The 20,220-nt window shown below is 48.4% G+C and overlaps 1 protein-coding gene across 2 annotated transcripts; it reads left to right on the top strand.

The window, feature by feature from the left end:
• The first annotated feature begins 4,858 nt into the window (after nt 1-4,858).
• On the top strand, nt 4,859-7,811 carry TMEM177 (transmembrane protein 177). 2 transcript variants are annotated; one of them, XM_086349657.1, is made up of 2 exons: nt 4,859-4,892; nt 6,560-7,811. In XM_086349657.1, exon 2 carries the CDS (start codon nt 6,581-6,583, stop codon nt 7,514-7,516), a length of 936 nt encoding a protein of 311 aa, XP_086205783.1. In that variant the 5' UTR covers nt 4,859-4,892; nt 6,560-6,580; the 3' UTR covers nt 7,517-7,811. The 2 variants fall into 2 exon arrangements, with proteins under 2 accessions (XP_086205783.1, XP_086205791.1); XM_086349665.1 differs by lacking the exon at nt 4,859-4,892 and adding an exon at nt 6,377-6,414.
• The last annotated feature ends 12,409 nt before the right edge of the window (nt 7,812-20,220 follow it).

Genomic DNA, 20,220 nt, shown 5'->3' with positions numbered 1-20,220 from the left:
TACAAATCAAATAGCTAAAATATTCATCGCATTCCTGGTAGGAGATGCAGAATCGTATCAGCTCTACTCAAGCAATGAAAAATTGTGGAGGATTTTACTATGACAAAAAAGACATAGGCTTGAGAAGTCCAATTATCTCTGTAAATAAATGCCAACTCGTGACAAATCAACCTGGACCTTTGTTGTTCTGGACCCCTGTCCTGGGCAAGATCCCACCAAGAGTTCAGTCCACAGTATCCCAGGGTAAAGTGGCCCATGAGGGTGGTTCTGTGCTCCAGGATTAGGGGAATACATTTGAAATGTCAAGATGAATAAAAGAATCTACCTAAGTTGACACTTCTGTGCTGGGTAGGTTATCTGTAATAACAAGTTTTATTTCTCTGTTTTATATGTACTTCATTTAAGATGTTTAAAACAGGTTAGAGGATCTGTTACATTTCTGTGTCTGTTTTATTAGATTTATAAGAGTTGCTTAGTGGTTAAGAATATTTTGCTTATAAGATTTGATTTGGGAATAAGACTACTTGGCAGGGGTTGGATATTGTTATATTTAAGAGAACCAGCTAAAGTTGAAAGTATAGTTTGAGATGTCCAAGAGAATTTGACCAATTAAGTACAGAAGTGCTATGGTAAGATTAAGGAAGATTTAATTATAAAGCCCATGGTTAATTGACAGTTAACCAAAGAACAGGTAGAAAAAAAAAAAGAACAGGTAGAAACAAAATCTTCTTTTTATACAAAGATCATTGAATTTATTAATAAGATAACAATATTTGTAAATTGAGGTTTTAGGCTTAAGAGATATGAGATATTTAAACTTGATCCTTATCAATAGTAATTAAATAGTAATTGATAGTAATTAAAGCATAAGTAACTCTTAAGTATTCCTTTCATGCCCAAAAGCCTCCTCAGAAAACATTTTAGGAAGAAATAGAAAATCTGAAAGCCCTATGACAAGTGAGGAGATAGAATCAGTATTCAAAAGTCTCCCAACCAGGAGAAGTCCTGAAGCCAATGGCTTTACTGGTGAAGATTGCTAAATATTTAAAGAAGAACTAATGCCAATCCTTCTCAAACTTTTCCAAAAAATTGAAGAGGAAGGAATTCCTCCTGATTCATTCTATAGCCAGCGTCACTCTGATACCAAAGTCAGATTAAGACACTGCTGCTGCTGCTAAGAGGCTTCAGTTGTGTCCGACTCTGTGCGACCCCAAAGACAGCAGCCCACCAGGCTCCCTCGTCCCTGGGATTCTCCAGGCAAGAACACTGGAATGGGTTGCCATTTCCTTCTCCAATGCATGAAAGTGAAAAGTGAAAGTGAAGTTGCTCAGTCGTGTCTGACTGTTCACAACCCCATGGGACACAGCCTACCAGGCTCCTCCGTCCATGGATTTTCCAGGCAAGAGTACTGGAGTGGGTTGCCATTGCCTTCTCTGGATAAAGACCCTACAAGAAAAGCAAATTTCAGGCCAATAGCCCTTATGAACATTAATGCAAACATTCTCAACAAAATAGGAATTCAGCAGCATATCGAAGAGATTATACATCGTGACAAAGTGGGATTCATTCCTACAATACAAAGATGGTTCAACATATGAAAATCAATCAATATAATATACCACAACAGAATAAAGAACAGAAACCACATGATCAACTCAACTGATGCAGGGAAAGCGTTTGAAAAGTTCAACACCTTTTCATGAATAAACACTCAACAAACTAGGAATGGAAGGAAACTGCCTCAACATAATAAAAGCTATATATGAAAAATCCACAGCAAACATCCTAGTCAATGGTGAAAGACTGAAAGCTTTTTCTCTAAGATCAGGAACAAGACAAGAATGCCTACTTTCACCAGTTCTATTCAACATAGTCCTAGATCTAGCCAGATTAGGCAAGGAAAAGAAATAAAAGGCATCCAAATTGGAAAGGAAGAAGTAAAATTATCTCCGTTCATAGATGATACAAAATTACGTTTAAAAAGCCCTAAACATTGCACAAAAACCTGTTAGAGCTAATAAATGAATTCAGCAAACTAGCAGGATACAAAGTCAACACACAAAAGTCAGCTGCTATACACTAACAATAAACAATCTGAAAAGGAAATGATGATAGCAATTCCATTTACAATGGCAACGAAAAGGATAAAATGCTTAGGAATGACCTTAACCAAAGAGGTGAAAGACTTATACACTGAAAACTACAAAACATTGCTGAAAGAAATCAAAGAAGACATAAATAAATGGAAATACATCCCATGTTCATGAAGTGTAAGACTTAATATTATTAAGATGGCAGAACTACCCAAAGCAATCTAAAGATTCAAAGCAATCCCTATCAAAGTCCCAATGATATTTTTTGCAGAAATAGAAAAATCCATCCTAAAATTCATATGGAATTTCAAGGGACCCTGAATACAAAAAATGATCTTGAAAAAAGAACTAAGCTGAAGGATTCATACTCCCTCATTTCAAAACTTACTAAAAAGCTACAGTGTCAAAATGGTGTGAGTGCAGGCATAAAGACATACACAAAAATCAATGGAGGGCTTTCCTGGTGGCTTTCCAGTAAAGAATCCGCCTGTGATGTAGGAGACCTGGCTTCAATATCTGGGTTGGGAAGATCGCCTGGGGAAAGGAATGGCTACCCACTCTAGTATTTTTGCCTGGAGAGGTCCAAGGACAGAGGAGCCTGGCGGGCTACAGTCCATGGGGTTGCAAAGAGTCCGACATGACTGAAGTGACTTAGCACATATAATAATGGAACAGAATAAAGAGTCCAGAAATAAACCCTGGCATATATGATCAAATGATTTTTGATAAAGGTATGAAGACTACTCAATGGGGGACAAAAGTCTTTTCAGCAAGTGTTGCTGAGAAAACTGTCTATCCACATGGATCCTTACCTAACAGCAAATTCAAAAACTAACTCAAAAAAAAAAAAAAAAACTAACTCAAAATGGATCAAAGACCAAAATTATACAACTCTTAGAAGGAAACGTAGGGCAAAAACTTCATGACACTAGCTCTGGCAATAATTTTTTGGATATGACACAAAAGGCATGGGCAACAAAACAGAAATAGGAGATTTGGAATTTATGAAAATTTAAAATGTTGTGCATCAAAAGACAATATCCTCATATTTAAAAGGCAACCCACAGAATGGGTGAAAATATTTGTATCACATATCTGATAAGGGATTAACATCTAAAGTATACTGACAACTCCTAAAACTCAACCACACACACAAAACCCAACCCAATTAAAAAATGGACAAAGGTTTTGAATAGACATTTCTCCAAATAAAACATACAGATGTCCAAGGAGCGTATGAAAAGGTGCTCAAAATCGCTAATCACTAGGGAAAAGTATATCAAAACTACAAGATACCACCACATACACATACTAGAATGACTACTATTAAAAAAACAGAAAATAACACACATTGATAAAGATGTAAAGAAATTGCAACGCTTGAGCACTGTTGGCAGGAATGTAAAACAGTACAGCCTCTGTCGAAAACAGGATACCAGATCCTCAAAAACTTTAAAAATGAAATGAACATATTATACAACAGTTCTACTTCTGTGTATACACCCAAAAGAATTGAAAGCAGGGTCTTGAAGAGATATTTGCACACTCATGTTCACAGTAGCAAGATCATAATAGCAAAAATGCAGAAGCAACCCAAGTGCCCATCAACAGGTGAATGGATAAGCAAAACCTGCCATATTCATATGGTGCAACATTATTTAGCCTTAGAAAGAAGGAAGTTCTGATTCCATTTACAGGAGATACTTAGTGATTGAAATATAGAGACAGAATGTAGAATGGTGGATGCCAGAGAGCAGAGGGAAGAGGAATGGAAGTTATTGTCTGATGGATACAGAGCTTCAGCTTTACAAGATGAAGAGCTATGGAGGTGGACAGTGGTGACGGTTGTACTACTACTGTACTATGTGCTATAAAATGGTCAAGATGGTAAATATCATGTGTACACCACCACAATGGAAAAAAAAAAAAGCAACCATCAGATGCCCTTTTATCCATCATGGATGCTTATCCCTATATTCATATCCTGTTCATCCTCTAACCTAGGCCGAATCACCCACCCCTTGCAGGCTTCTCAGGCTTCACTGTGACTTTACAAAGCTTGGTCCATCACCGGCAAATTCCCCACAACTTCACCTGTACTTCAGGGTCTACAGACCTCTTCTGCAAGTGGCCAGATAGTGTTTTAGGCTCTGGACAGACTGTCTCTGTCCTGGCTACTCCCCTCTGCCCTTCTAAGGGAAAGCAGCCACAGACAGCGCGTAAAGGAATGGCCTGGGCCCAGGCAGGCTGACCCCTAATCCTCGCACAGCAGCTGGGAAAGTGAGCTGACAGGTGTGACGCCGCTTCGCGGACTGTACAGTGTGGATCACTTGGGACGAGCTGGGGCAGAGGACCCGCTAGCACAGAGCGCTTCGCGACGAGAAAGGATGGGACCTGGCAGTAGGACGGGGCGTAGGCTCCGACAGAAGGTCCGCCAGAGGCCTCCTGACCCACGCCCTGACGCTGGTCTCTCCAATGCTACACAGGGACGGCCCAGACAGCCTTGGTGGAAAGAAACTGAGCCCGCAGCCAGAGCCCCCCAAGGGCGTTCACTATCTGAGACTCGGCTCTAGCCGAGCAGCCAGGGTCCCGCCCTGCGCTCCTCCCCCGAGTTTCCCGCCCCCTTCGTCTCCGCCCCCGGAGCCCCGCCCCTGAAGCCGGCTGGCGTGTATTGCTATTTCAGCCCCGCCCCCTAGGGGCCCGCCCCTTTGTCTCCGCCCCCAGAACCGGCCGGCGTGCTTTGCGCCTGGCCCCGCCCGGCCCACGTGCTCGGCGTACCTGGCTTCGGCGGAGAAGGAGGTGAGCCTGCGGAATGGGGCGGGTAAACAAGCGGACCCCAGCGGGCTCTTTTCGCTGTGTGTTCCAGCCGTGGGCGTAGCCAGGAGATGCGGCGTGGAGCGAGGGTCCTTCGCCCAGCCGCCTGCGAGATGCGCGGCACCCCCTCCCACGCCTCCCTGGGGCGCGCGGCCTTGGTGCTAGGGGTCCTAGGGGAGTTAGGACATACGTTTGGACTCTTCCTGTCCTGGCTTTGGTTGCCTCCTTAGTGAAAAGGCACAGTGACGTGACTCTTAAGGAATATGCTGCCTTCTTGTTTGCAGCAGTTTGTTTGCTAATTAAACACTTTAGAGACAGGAAGACAGTAAGCTTCAGCTGAAGCTAAATTGTGAATTTTACTGAAATATTTTAGGATGAAATAATAGTATGGCCCTACTGTGTTTGGAAATAAACTAGCTGGAGGGGATTATGCGTTTGAGTAGAGATGAAACAAAGTTAGCCATGACTTGACAGATTGAAGTTAGTTTATAATATACTATTTTTTCCACTTTCATGCGTGTTTATAATTTATCATCAAAAATAATCTATAGTGAAAAATTTGCTGTGGACACTTGTGTTCAAATACCGGGCCTGTATTTGTCTGCTAGAGCTGTAGGGACAAGAACTGGGTGGCAGAAATGTGTTTTCTTGGAATTCTGGAGGCCCGAGGTCCAAGATCAAGGTGTCGGCAGGGCTGGTTTCTCTTCTGAGGCCTCTCCTACTGGCTTGTAGATGGCCACCTTCTAGCTTGCATCCTCGTAGTCCTTCTGTGTCTGTGTCTTAATGTCCCACTCTGGATTGGATTAGGGACTATCCTAATGACCTCGCTTTAACTTAATTACCTCTTTAAAGATGCTATCTCTAAGTACAGTCACATTCCTCCTCCTGGAAGTTAGGACTTCACCATAGGAATTTGGAGGGACGTAGTTCTGCCCATAGCTCTGCCACGTTACTGGTTGAGGCCTATCTGTGCTTCAGCATTCACCGCTTTAAAATAGGGACATCATAATGATAACGTCACAGAGTTGTGAGGATTAAATTGTTATATAATATGTGTAAAGCTCTCAGAACTGTGTCGGGCATATAGTAAGGACGGAATAAGCTGAGCATGTGTTTCATGTATAAATCAGTGCTCATGTTCCGTATGGCAGTGGAGTGAGAGGTGGGTTGCTTGGGGCCGTGGCTAGCCGTGGGGATCAAAGTTGTAGTTACAGCCATTCCACGGCTTCCCGAGACTCCATGGCAGGGCCGTCGTGCATCCCCCTCAGCTTCCTGGGTTGCCCAGTGACCAGCACTGACAGGCCCATGGTTGTCTGTGGGCAGCGAGTGGACTGGCAGAGCTCAGCAGGCTCCCAGCTGAGAGATGCCCTGACCCCTGTCTCACGATGCCCAGAAGTTCACCTTGGCCAAGGGGTGTCTGCTCTTTGCCAGACACTGATTGTTTCATGTGTGTTTATTTACTCAGCACAGACACCCTCCTGGTGGGCCCTTGTCACATGCGCATTTGGTAAGTGGTAACGCAGAGACAGAGCTGGGGCCGGTTCTTGGCTACTGTGCGTATTGCATCGGTTTAAGAGGATGTGGCCCCGGGGTGTTTGGTCTGCAGGCCGACCCCAGCAGTTGTTGGCTTACTTCTCTTTCTCTTGGCCCAGGTTACAGCGGTGGCAGCCCTCATGGCAGGTCCCCTGTGGCGGGCCACAGTGTTCGTGCAGAGACACAGGACAGGCCTGTTGGTGGGCTCCTGTGCAGGCCTGTTTGGGGCCCAGATCTCGTACCACCTCTTCCCGGATCCTGTGGTCCAGTGGCTGTACCAGTACTGGCCTCAGGGCCAGCCAGCGCCTCTGTCCCCAGAACTGGAGAGGCTCTTCCAGGAGGTGCAGCAGGACATTGGCGTCCCCTCAGGCCACCACTTTGAGGCCTTTACCACCTTCACCTTCCAGCCTGTGAGCGCCGGCTTCCCGAGACTCCCTGGTGGGGCCGTCGTAGGCATCCCCGCCAGCTTCCTGGGTGGCCCAGTGACCAACACTGACCAGCCTGTAGTTGTCCACGGGCAGCGAGTGGACTGGCGGAGCCCAGCAGGTACCCGGCTGAGAGATGCCCTGACCCTGTCTCACGATGCCCAGAAGTTCGCCTTGGCCAAGGAGGTGGTGTACCTGGAGAGTGGGGCAGCCGCCCTGCAGGCCCTGCCAGCCCCAGCCTGCCTGGCAGGCACCTGGGCGCTGGGTGTGGGGGCCAAGCACGCCTTGGGGCTGTACGGAGGCCCCATGAGCTTGCGGGCCGCCTTCAACTTGGTGGTGGCAGTGGCGGGCTTCGTGGCCTATGCCTTCTCCACCGACTCTCTCACTCACGCCCTGGAAGCCTGGCTGGACCGCCGCACGGCCTCCCTGTCTGTAGCCTATGCCCGGGGCGGCGTGGAATTCTACGAGAAGGTTTTGTCGGGCAACCTGGCCCTTCGCAGTCTGCTGGGCCAGCGGGGGAAGAAACTCTACACGCCCAGCGGGAATGTCATTCCCAGACACTGGTTCCGCATCAAACACCTACCCTACACGGCCCGCCGGGACTCGGTGCTGCAGATGTGGCGGGCAGCGCTTGGCCCCGGCAGCTCCTGAGGGCCTTGTGGCCCAGACGGTTCCAGCCCAGGCAGGTGCCACTCGCCGTGGACTCAGGCAAGCCCACAGCTCAGTGTCAGCAGACTTGCAGGCTTTGGGGTTTAACAGCCCAGTTCCTACCCCAGCCCACCACCTATGACCTAAGTCACCTCGGACACATCCCTTTATGAATCTGAGCCTTGGTTCCTCTACTGTAAATCGGGGCTGATGTAAACTCCCTGGCAGGCCTGTGGGGTTGTGTGAGGTCATTACAGGAGGGCCTGGGTGCCAGCGCCTAAATAAACAGAAGGCTGTCTTCCTTGCTGTTTGATTACAGGGGGCTAAAAGAGTCAGACTGCATCTCACCACCAGAGGTGTTTGCGCGATGCAGCCACTTTGTTACAGTGAGGAATCACTGCATAATTTGCCTGGTGGTCAAATCCCAGTCTCCTCCTGTGGTAGAGGTTAAAGGTTCTGAGAGGCCCAGATGAGAAGCCCTTATGGGCCCAGGAGCTGGGAGACAGAGCTCCCCGTGGGGCTTTAAAAGAGGTGTATCCAGTGCAGATGGCAGCTCAAAGAGGGCTGGGTGCCCAACAGTCTTGCAGGGCCCCAGGAGAGCCCCTGGGCCTGAAGGAGAGAGAAGGTATTGCTGGAACCTGGCGGGACCTCCTGCTAGGAATTCTGCCCGATGGAGAGGAAGGAGCAGGCCTGCAAAGCTGAGGCCCTGCAGTCAGGACAGAGCAGGTAAGTGCTTGCAGAGGAAAGGGAGGGTAGGGACCATGAAGGGAGATGGGAATGGGGCCAAAGGGTGGTGAGGAAAGCAGAGGGGTTCCACTGGGCAATGGGCCAGGCCTGGTGTCCCACTCAGGACCAGGGGAAGCTGCAGCCTTGCCAGGCTTGTTTCCCTCCAGACTTAGCTGGATAGACAGACCCCCCCCACTTTTGATGCTTGGACAGGAGACCTCAGCAGGGAAGATGAGAAGAATTGTGATGAGTAAGCCAGGTTCCCTTGGTCATTCCTGTATTCTTTTAGTTTTGTTTTATTTTATTGAAGTATAGTTGATTTACAATGTTGTATTATTTTCTGCTGTACAACAAAGTGACTCAGTTATACAAATATGTATGTATCTTTGTCATATTCTTTTCCATTATGGTTTATTATAGGATATTGAATATAGTGTTCTGTGTTACACAGAAGGACCTTGTTTGTCTGTTCTCTATGTACTAGTTTGCATCTGCTAATCTCAAACTCCCACTCCATCCATGTCCCACCCCCTCACCCTTGGCAACTACAAGTCTATACTCTATGTCTGTGAGTCTGTTTCTGTTTTGTAGATAAGTTAATTTGCATCATGTCTTAGATTCCACTTATAAGTAATGATATCATTTGGTGTTTGTCTTTCTCTTTCTGACTTACTTCACTTACTATGATAATCTCTAGTTGCATCCATGTTGCTGCTGCTGCTACTAAGTCACTTCAGTCGTGTCCGACTCTGTGCAACCCCATAGATGACAGCCCACCAGGCTCCCCCATCCCTGGGATTCTCCAGGCAAGAACACTGGAGTGGGTTGCCATTTCCTTCTCCAATGCATGAAAGTGAAAAGTGAAAGTGAAGTCGCTCAGTCGTGTCCAACTCTTAGCGACCCCATGGACTGCAGCCCACCAGGCTCCTCCATCCATGGGATTTTCCAGGCAAGATACTGGAGTGGGGTGCCATTGCTGCAAATAGCATTATTTCATTCTTTTTTTATGGCTGAGAAATATTCTACTGTATATATGTACCACATCTTTCATCCATTCATCTGTTGATGAACATTTGGGTTGTTTAAAGTCTTTATTCAGTTCATTATAACATTAACTCTGATTTGGTTTCCCAGCCACAAGGCATGTAGGATCCCAACTCCTCAACCAGGGATCAAACCTTCACCATTCCCGCACCAGAAGGTGAGGTCCAACCACTGAACGCCCCGTATAGTTTTTCATGGTAGCTGCACCTACAGTGTAGAAGGGTTCCCTTTGCTCCACATCCTCTGCAGCATTTGTTACTTGTACTTTTTAATGATGGCCATTGTGACTGATGTGATATCTCATTGTATTGTTGATTCGCATTTGTCTACTAATTAGTGATGTTGAGCATCTTTTCAGGCCATTCATGTATCTTTTTTTTTAATTTGGCTACACCAGGTCTTAGTTGCACATGCAGGATCTAGTTACCCGACCAGGAATTGAACCCAGACCCTCTGCATTGGGAACAGGGAGTCTTAGCCACTGGACCACCAGAGAAGCCCCCATATATTCCTTTTGTTGGTGATTATGTTTTCCCTGGAAGAGGTGAAGAATTCAGGCCTGGTATCAGTGTAACTCAGAGCAGAGGGTATAATTAGGCCCCATGCAGGAGGGACACAAAACCAGCCCAGGAGGCCCACTCAGGAGTGGCCGGTGGTCCCTGCCAGAAGACCATGGGTAGAGTGATCAGGCAGGGCTAGCCTGTCTTCCTGCTGGGTCCTTGATGGTGGTGAGCTGGGCTCAGCACTCTGGCCCCATTCTGGGCCATCCTAGGGGTCTCTGCCCTGGGGCCCAGCAGATGGTTCTGAGGGCACAGCACTGCCTCTCCCAGGTCCCTGGGCAGTATTGGACACAGGCTTGACCAGGCGGACAGATGGTCCCACCCCGCCGTCAGTTGCTTTCAGTACTGCAAGAGCTGTGAGGAGACCAGGCGTTCCTGCTGCTCCATCCGGATGGGAGGGGAAGAGAGCCCTGGCGCTGATGGGGATGGGGAGGTGACCTCCTGAGACACCACTTAACTTGGCTCCTAGTCCAAATCGCAAACTTTGTTTCCACTCAAGGGCTGTTCTCTGGCTCCATACACACTCCCCGTGGCCCACTCCAAGCCTGGGCTGACTGCGATCCCCCGATTCCCGCATCCTGCATATCCTTGCCATTTGCTACCATCCAGAGCTCTCCTGCTGCAGTACCGGCAGGCACACGGCAGCTCTGACTGAGAACGTGTCTGGACTGAGCCATCCTCCCCATTACCCCTTCTTCCCACCTTGTGGCTAAACCAGGGCCCAGCCTGGTGATCTCCCTGCCCAGCAACTCCAGCTCCATCCAAACCCCCCCCGCCCCCGCCCCCGCCACCACAGGTAGCTCCAGCCCTGGCCTCCCCAGGTGGTTCCTCATGTGGGCTTCCTGACCATTCTCCCTACCTCTCCCAGTTCTCAGGGCGCAGGTCTGACAGGGTTCTCTTTTGCTTAAAACCCTTTGCAGGCATTCCTGTGTGGTGGTCAGTTGCTCAGTTGTGTCCAACTCTTTGAGACCCCATGGACTGTAGCCCTCCAGGCTCCTCTGTCCATGGGCTTTTTTTCAGGCAAGAATACTGGAGTAGGTTGCCATTGCCTTCTCCAGGGGATCTTCCTGGCCCAGGGATGGAACCTGTGTCTCTTGGATCTCCTGCATTGGCAGGTGGATTCTTTACCCTTTGCACCTTAGTGCTCTTCCTAGCCTTTGCTGCCAACTGTGATTAAGTAATTAAGTGACCATGGCTGAGCATCTCCTCTGCTGAAATGTACTTTCTGCACAGGCAGGGTTGTGTGTCCCACTTAAAACTCTTGACTGAGATTCTCCACATTTGGGAATAAATGAACAAGACTCTGAAGCTCCCACAGACAGAGGCTTGGCTCCTTAGGATCTCTGAGCAGTTACAGTATGGCTTACTGTGTGCCCTGGGCACGGCGATTGTGAATCATATGTGACCCTGTCCTTCCTTTCTGACTTGGGACTTTGCAAGGGCATGGCCTGGCCATGATTGCTGACTTCATGGGGGAAACCAGGACACGGTGTGTCACTTCCCTTCCTATAGGGCACAGATTACTTCTCAGGGCTCCAGGGACCCCCTTCTCAGAGGCTTTAGGGGAAGCTGACCCCAAATTCTGTGATATTTTGTGCCCGTAAAAGCAGTTCAGGGGTTGATCCCCAAAAGATTAAAACCATGTTCTGTGGTCTCTATAGCCTTTCTCCCCTGCCACTTAGAGGTAACTTTCCAGCCTCACCTCTTTTATCAGGAAATAAAAGGTCACTGAGGCAAGGCTTTTGGAACTTCTAGGAGAGACCTTCCAGCTAACTGAAGGGAAAGGGTCCATCCTAGCTGTAATGTTTAGTGCTGCAGTGGGGATGGGGAGGAGGGGAGGGGTGTTATGGAGCCTCAGGAGGCCCCAGCTGAGGACCAGGGTACCTTAGGAGGTAGAGAACAAAGAGGGGGCAGCAATTCCTTGGTGGCTTAGACGATAAAGAGTCCCCTTGCAATGCAGGAGACCCGGGTTCAATCCCTGGGTCAGGGAGATCCCTGAGAGAAGGCAATGGCAACCCACTCCAGTGTTCTTGTCTGGAGAATCCCACGGATAGAGGAGCCTGGAGGGCCACAGTCCATCGGGTTGCAAAGAATTGAACATGACTGACTTAACACTTTCACTTTCTTTCCTGCCACTTTGTCAGAGTGACCTTGAACAAGTGACTTCACACTTGTGATCCTGAGTTGCCTATCTGTAAAATGGGGACATTAATATGTATCCTACAGGATTCTCCTGACAGTGAAAGTAAAACTTGCAAAATGTGAATCAGTTTTTAGTAAGCTTTAAGAGAAGATTGGTTCCTAAATGTTAGGGGTACGGATAGTAGGGTGTTCAGGTCTTGGGGTTGCTGTTCAGATAAGAAGTTTCTTGAGGCTGGAACCCCTTCAGGGACACTGCCTCACACAGGGCTTCACTCACAGCTCTCAGAGCCCGGATGGGGGCATGTCCTTACATGGCTCTCAGTTGACACCTTTTGGGAAATTAATTGGCAGCAGCTGAAAGCAAAGGCCCCAGGTGGCCCTGGGGGAAACACCAACTAGAGAAGAAGTCATTAAAATAGGAGATGGTCTTTTACCGCTGCTGTACAGGTAATTTCTAAATCCTAGAACATTCTGGGTGGTTGAGGTTGTGGTGAAGTTGGAGCAATGTGTCCTGGGGCAGCCTCCAGGATGGCCCCCAGTTATCCCTGCTCCTGGTGTTCTCAGCCTGTGTCATCTTCTCCCCTTACTTCTCTTGGTTCAATACAACAGAATAAGGCAATTGTGATTATTACACAAGACTTTGACTTGTATCTTACCAGCAGACTGCTCTCTTCTCAGATGCATGCTTCGATGAAGCATCCTACCTTGTTGGAGAGGCCGACAAGGCAGGGAACTAAGTGCAGCCTCTGACTCACAGCCAGCTGAGCACCAAGGCCCCTAGCCCCACAGCCCGCAGGGAACTGACTCTTGACAGCACATGTGAACTTGGGAGAAAATCCCTCCCCAGTCAGGTCTCAGATGAGACCCCAGCCTCAGCCGACACCTTCCCTGCAGCCTGTGATACCCTGAAGCAGAGGACACAGATGAACCATGCCTGGGTCACCAGCCCACAGACACAGTGAGACAGGAATTGTAGGTTATTTTAAGCCACTTCATTTTATGATAATTTTTATGCAGCAATTGATAACATACACATAATGTAACTGACATAATATTTTTAGAAAGCAATGGAGCAAAATTTGACACAATCACAAAACTATATCTTTTGATCCAGTAACTTCAAACCTAGAAGCTTATCCTAGAGCTGTAATCCAGCAGAAATTAAAGTCATGTATGTCCAAAGATATACATGCAAGTGTTACCTATAATACAGAAGAAAATAAGGATAATGGAAATACTGGAAAACAGTGAGTTAGGAAATTTTGGTACATCCATTATGAATATTTTTCAGTTACTGAAAAGCATAATTATGAAAGCTGTGGTAGAAATGAGGAAATATTCTAAATATTGAATATTTTAAAACATATGAAGTATAATATGCATGAGAATTGCAATAATGTAGTTATGGTAAGACCTGGAAGGAAATTTGCAAAATTTCTGAAATTCAGAATTTCATAACAGAAAATAATTCTATAATGGTGAAATTTTGAATGACTATTCATTCAGTATATATAAGGACTTACCACTATATATATATATATATATATGTATATATATATATATATATATATGTATATATATATATATATATATATGGATGTGTATGCAGTCTCACTCAGAGGGGTCCATGGGCCCACCCCGCTCTCCCTGCATCAAGGTGACAGATCCTGGCATCCCTGCTTTTGGCCTATATCCTTGGGGTGTGGCCGACCTTCTGCCTGTCAGTTACTGTGGCAACCATGATGCTCAGATCTGCTTTGGAAGCAAAACTGACTGACAGTCCCAGCTGTTGTTTGTCTAGATCCACCACCATGCTTTCACTGAAGCCAGGCCTCTTGTAGGCTCCCTTCAGGAAGGGATTGATCATCATGCAGTACTCACACAGGCCCATTCTGATGAACTGTGGGACTCCTCTAGTCAAGGACTGGCTCAAGGATGCCCCAGCAGGCTGGGCAGATCTATCTTAGGGCAGGTCTGAGGCCTGAGATGCCAAAGAATGCTCAAACTACCACACAATTGCACTCATCTCACACACTAGTAAAGTAATGCTCAAAATTCTCCAAGCCGGGCTTCAGTTCGTGAACCATGAACTTCCAGATGTTCAAGCTGGATTTAGAAAAGGCAGAGGAACCAGAGATCAAATTGCCAACATCCGTCGGATCATCCAAAAAGCAAGAAAGTTCCAGAAAAACATCTGCTTTATTGACTATACCAAAGCCTTTTACTGTGTGGATCACAACGATCACAACAAACTGTGGAAAATTCTTAAAGAGATGGGAATACCAACGACTTGACCTGCCTCTTGAGAAATCTGTATGCAGGTCAGGAAGCAACAGTTAGAACTGGACACGGAACAATAGACTGGTTTCAAATAGGGAAAGGAGTTCGTCAAGGCTGTATATTGTCACCCTCCTTATTTAACTTACATGCAGAGTACATCATGAGAAACACTGGACTGGATGAAGCACAAGCTGGAATCAAGATTGCTGGGAGAAATATCAGTAACCTCAGATATGCAGATGACATCACACTTATGGCAGAAAGTGAAGAAGAACTAAACAGTCCCTTGATGAAAGTGAAAGAGGAGCATGAAGAAGTTGGCTTAGAACTCAACATTCAGAAAACGAAGATCATGGCATCTGGTCCCATCACTTCATGGCATGGGGAAACAGTGGAAACAGTGACAGACTTTATTTGGGGGGCTCCAAAATCACTACAGATGGTGATTGCAGCCATGAAATTAAAAGACGCCTGCTCCTTGGAAGAAAACCTATGACCAACCTAGACAGCATATTACAAAGCAGAGACATTACTTTGCCAACAAAGGTCCATCTAATCAAAGCTATGGTTTTTCCAGTAGTCATGTATGGATGTGAGAGTTGGACTATAAAGAAAGCTGAGCACTGAAGAATTGATGCTTTTGAACTGTGGTGTTGGAGAAGACTCTGGAGAGTCCATTGGACTGCATGGAGATCCAACCAGTCAATCCTAATGGAAATCAGTCCTGAATATTCATTGGAAGGACTGATGCCAGAGCTGAAACTCCAGCACTTTGGCCACCTGATGCAAAGAGCTGACTCATTTGAAAAACCCCTGATACTGGGAAAGATTGAAGGTGAGAGGAGAAGGGGATGACAGAGGATGAGATGGTTGGATGGCATCACCGATTCAATGGACGTGAGTTTGAGTAAAATCCGGGAGTTGATGATGGACAGGGAGGCCTGGTGTGCTGCGGTTCATGAGGTCGCAAAAGTCGGACACGACTGAGCGGCTGAACTGAACTGAGGTCTGAGATCCTTCTACCCAGACCTCCTTCCTTCCCCACCTCCTTCACACATGTCAGACCTACCTTACCTTGTGGTTTGAAGGCTCTCCCCACATTCTTCTATTCCCGCCTGCTTTGACCTCATAGGCATGTCCCTTAGCACACCTCTTACTCAAGTAATCGTATTTCCAGAGCATCTTAACTCACCCCTCCCTCAGTAAGGTGCTGTGTGAGGCCCTGGGGACACGCCCTGCCCTCATCAAGATCTGCAGAATTAAACCTGCAGTGACAACAGGGTGACATCAGTGCAGTGAGGGTGTGAGGGCCGGATCAGTGTGGAAGCACAGGGGAGGGAGCCTAACTCAGCCTGGGCTGGGAAGTAGCCAGATACCTTCTCAAAGAGGTCCTGGTGCTGAAACCCTCAGTGTGAGTCAAAAGAACCTAATCCTGATAATATAAAATACTTACATAACGCTGATGTGCCAAATCCTTTACATATGTTAATTCACATAATCCCGCCCACAGTCCTGTTGTCCCCATTTCAAGATGGTTAGATCCAGGCATAGAGAGATGAAGTAGTTTCCACCAGCCAATGCTAGACCTGGTCTCTGAACACAGGCAGTCTGGCCCTAGAGTTTGTGCTCTTAGCCACTGAACCCTGTTAGCCAGATGAGACAGGCTGTGGGACTGGCTTATACAAAAGCCAGAAACAGGATAATTTGTGTGGTTTTCGTGTCAGTCACGGCCCAACTGGGAGTCTGAAACCACATAGTGATTTAACAGGGAAAGCTTAATATGAAGAACTGTTATCCTGTAAGGAATTATTACAGCCATAATGGGTTTGGCATGATGAGGGAATTGCTTGTAGGAAGTCGGGAGAACTCTGATAATAGTTGAAGGCAGCTATGAGGAGCAGCCAACATCCCTGCCCAAGTAAGACCTGGTCTCGCTGCAGAAGGTGTCAGCATGGCTCCCTGGTGCAGAGAAGTGGCTCCGTTAGGTGCCACATGGCAGAACTGCCTGGAAATGCACCCTCTGGGGTAACAGGGAAGCCACGCTTGTTAGGTTCACCACCCCAAAATTTGATGCACACCCACCTGAGGAGATGCTGAGAAAGTGGTCTGTGAGCAGGGTCCTCCCTGGCAGCCTCTGTGACAAAACAACCAGAAGGAAGGGGGGCTGCAGAAGCCTGACAACAGGGGGTCACCCTGGAGGAGCCCATCTCAGAGAACCTGCCCCGCAAGAACCTCTCCTCCTCCAGTGTCCTTCCAGGGCCTCAGCCAATGAAGTTCAACATTGTGATGGCTGCAGAGAAGTGTTGCCAGGGTCATGTCTATTCTCTCAAAACAGTGTCTGATTGTGCCACCTTGAAAAGGCAGTTGTTATTACTGATGGTGGTGGTGGTGTGATGGTGATATTGGCGGTGATGGTGATGATGGTTATGGTGGTAATGGTGATTGTGATGGTGATGATAGTGATGGTGATTGAAGCCTATCAATGCACTGGGAACTTGAGAGTTCCAGATTGGGGCAGAATGAATAAGAAGAACTGAAACATGATCCTTAAAGCACCCACAGATTGTTCAGAGCAAAGGCCAATGGGGTAAGTACCTCTGCCCACAGGCTTGATCTTGGCAACTCCTTCCTCAGCTATGCCCCTCCCTCTGCCCCCTGCTCCTCACACCCCTGACTCAGCCACACTGAACTCCAACAGGCTAGGGAACACAAGTTTATCTTTTGCAGTGCTTGGAGCCACCTGGACTCCAGGCTGTCCTGGTTCTGGGCTTCTTCCAGTCCCAGCCTCCTAGAGCCTTTATTCTCCAGAAGGCCTTGCTCCCTGCTGCAAGTCAGAGGTAAACTGCATCAGTGGGCTAGACTCATGCCATCACCCTCCTCCATGTACCTGTCCTCCACCTGCTGCAGTGGGGGAAGGCGCTCAGCTGATGCCAGAACCCACGTTGAGGGAGGGCTAGGGCCGGGCACGACTGAAGCGACTTAGCAGCAGCAGCAGGGCCAGGCATCCGTACACAGAAGCAGTGTTGTTACTTTATAGTCAGACCCTCTGTATTGATAGACTTTACTACTGTCCCCAAACAAGACCTGCCAAGGCTGATACCTTAGCGCTGAGCCACTGACCACTTAGTTCAATGGCCATAATTATGCTTTCTCTGTGTGTGTGTGTGTATTAGTCACTCAATTGTGTCCAACTCTGCGACCCCATAGACTGCAGCCTGCCAGGCTCCTCTGTCCATAGGATTCTCCAGGCATGAATACTAGAGTGGGTTGCCATTTCCTTCTCCAGGGGATATTCTTGACCTAGGGATCAAACCCAGGTCTCCTGCATTGCAGGTGGATTCTTTACCACCAGGGAAGTCATGCTTGCTCTCATACAGCACAATTCTGTGGACACTCTTGCTCTGTGGCTCAGTTTTCGAAGAACTAAAATCAGTATCAGCAGTGCATTTTCCCTAACATTATCCACACATGAAAAGACCCAGATCCTGAGCCTTTTCCTAGGTAGAGGGTCTCCCTCACTTTACTGGGTCGCTGAGATTCTGCGCCCTGAGCTGGTCCCCTTCAGAACTAAACACAGTGATTCGAGGTCCCTTCTGGTTCCCACTGCTTGTGCGCAGCCCTGCAGCCTGAAGTATGTGTGTCTTTGTGGATGTGCTAAGGGAAGGAAAAAATGGGATTTAGGGTCCCGGGAGACTGGGGTCCACTGGGGGCCCTCAGCCAGGAGCTGACTGCAGGTGAACTTTGGCCTCAGAACCAGACTGGTTCCTGGTTGTACAGCTTACCACCCCAGGCACAGGACTCACCTTGTCTGTACTTCAGCTTCCTGTCTGTAAATGACAGTGCCCATCTCCTGGAGGTGATTTAGAGGGTTAATAAGTTGATATTTGTAAAGCACTTAGAACAGTGTTAAAGCCTGTGGAAGTCGATAACCTGTATTCACCAAAGCGTGGTTGTGGGGCAGTGGTGCTGTGCAGGCACCTCTCGGGCAGTTGTGATGGGAATCAGGACTGTGGTACTGCTCTGTGCAGACTCCTTAACCCCCTGCCCCTGCCCCATTCCTGCATCTGACTCGTCCTCCAGCCTGGGGCCTCCTGGGGCAGCCACAGGGCCAGCCCCATCCTCTTACTCCCAGGACATGATGCCGTTGGGGTTCAGGAAGTGTTGACTGAATCCATGATGAAGTCGTGATGTGAGAGGCCTGTGACATGCAGGCAAACCCCAAAGGTGCAGGCCTGTGAAGGTCTGCTCAGCTCACGTTTTTCAGGGGTTTGCACGGAGGAGAGGCTGCCGTAGCAAGGCCTCTGAACCCCAGTCTTGTCCCCTCTGGATAAAACACCTCAAAAGGGGCCCCCAGCACCTCTGATATGGCTCCCAGTAACAGCTGGAGACCACCTGGGCATCAGTCCACAGGTCTGGACCAGTCTACTGGCACACTGGCTGTCCCTGGGGAGGAAGGGTGTCCCAGCCTTCAGACCTGGACTTGGCCCCTGTGGAGGAGGAAGCATGCACAGACGCCCCAGGCAGCAGAGGGGCACAGCATCTCAGAGCCCCAGTGGGAATCAAGCCATGGCTGCCCCCCACCCCACCCCACCCCACCCCTCCCCTCCCCTCTGGCCTGTTGGTGCCTCCTTCTCCCAGTCATAGTGACTGCAGACCCAGAGCTTCCTGTCTCTACCTCCTGTTCGACCTGCTTTGGATGCAGGCCCTGAGGCTCTCCCTGCCAGCCAAGTGAGTGTCAGGAGCCATCTGCTGCCTAAGCCAGCGGCAGCTGCTTAGAAAATGCTTGCATACATATGAATTGATTTTGTTGTGCCTCGTGATGAGCTCTTCAGTTGAGCAAGGGAGAATTTGCCAAATTATTCAGAGGTTACATTAACCTAGGGAAGGCAGAGCTGACAGCCCATGCAAAGGTCAGGGGTGACAAGCCCAGAGACAACTGAGGAGGCCCAGCAGGCAGGAAAAGACTCATGCTGGGAAAGGTTGAGGGCAGGAGGAGAAGGGGGCGGCAGAGGGTGAGATGGTTGGATGGCATCACCAACTCAATGGATGTGAGTTTAAGCAAACTCCAGGAGATGGTGAGGGACAGGGAAGCCTGCTATGCTGTAGTCCATGGGATCACAAAGAGTCGGACACAGACACGGCTGAGTGACTGAACAACAAAGCCGGCGGGAGGCCCTACGAGCCAGGGAGAAGGCTTCAGCGGGGGTTGTAGCCCCAGGCAGGAGGCTTGCGAGGCCTGTGGCCCCCTGCCTGACTGACCTTGGTCTGTCCCTCCACAGAGCTGGTAGAGATGGCTGTTATGCTCACGGGCTGGGCCAGGCAGAGCCCTCACAGTCCCTCAGGCCCTGGTGGGGAGTCACCCCCTTGGCCTTCCTTGCTTGGTCCCAGGTGGACCTCCCTCCACTCAACAGTAGGGAGCAGTGCAGGCAATTTCCTTATATTATTTTCTTAAATTACAGCAAGCCCCTGTCAATTAAAAAAAATGAGAGTTGCAAATTAAGTTTTATTTGGGGGAAAAGGGCTATAGCCCAGGCTTCCCCAGTGGCTCTGCAGTAAAGAATCTGCCTGCAATGCAGGAGACACCAGTTTAATCCCTGGGTCACAAAGATCCCCTGGAAGAGGGCATGACTACCCACTCCAGTATTCTTGCCTGGAGAATCCCATGGACAGAGGAGCCTGGCGGGCTGCAGTCCCTGGGGTCACAGAGAGTTGGACACGACTGACGCGACTGAGCATGCAGGCACTCAAGGACTACAGCCCAGGAGACAGCACCTCACACAGCTCTGAGAAACGGCTCCAAAGAAGTAGGGGGAAAGGTCAATATATATGTGATTTAGGTGGAGGCGGAATACATGCAATCAAGCACATTTTATTTTTCATTTGCCCCAATATTTGTTAAGTAACTACTACTTCCTGAGAAACACATATATTTTTCCAGAAGGCTTCTGTTGGTCA

Source organism: Bos grunniens, chromosome 2 (assembly GCF_055505025.1).
Source record: "Bos grunniens cultivar Pamir isolate PY7600 chromosome 2, Bosgru_T2T1.0, whole genome shotgun sequence".
Classification (NCBI taxonomy): Eukaryota; Metazoa; Chordata; class Mammalia; order Artiodactyla; family Bovidae; genus Bos; species Bos grunniens.
This window is presented reverse-complemented; position numbering and strand designations above follow the sequence as displayed.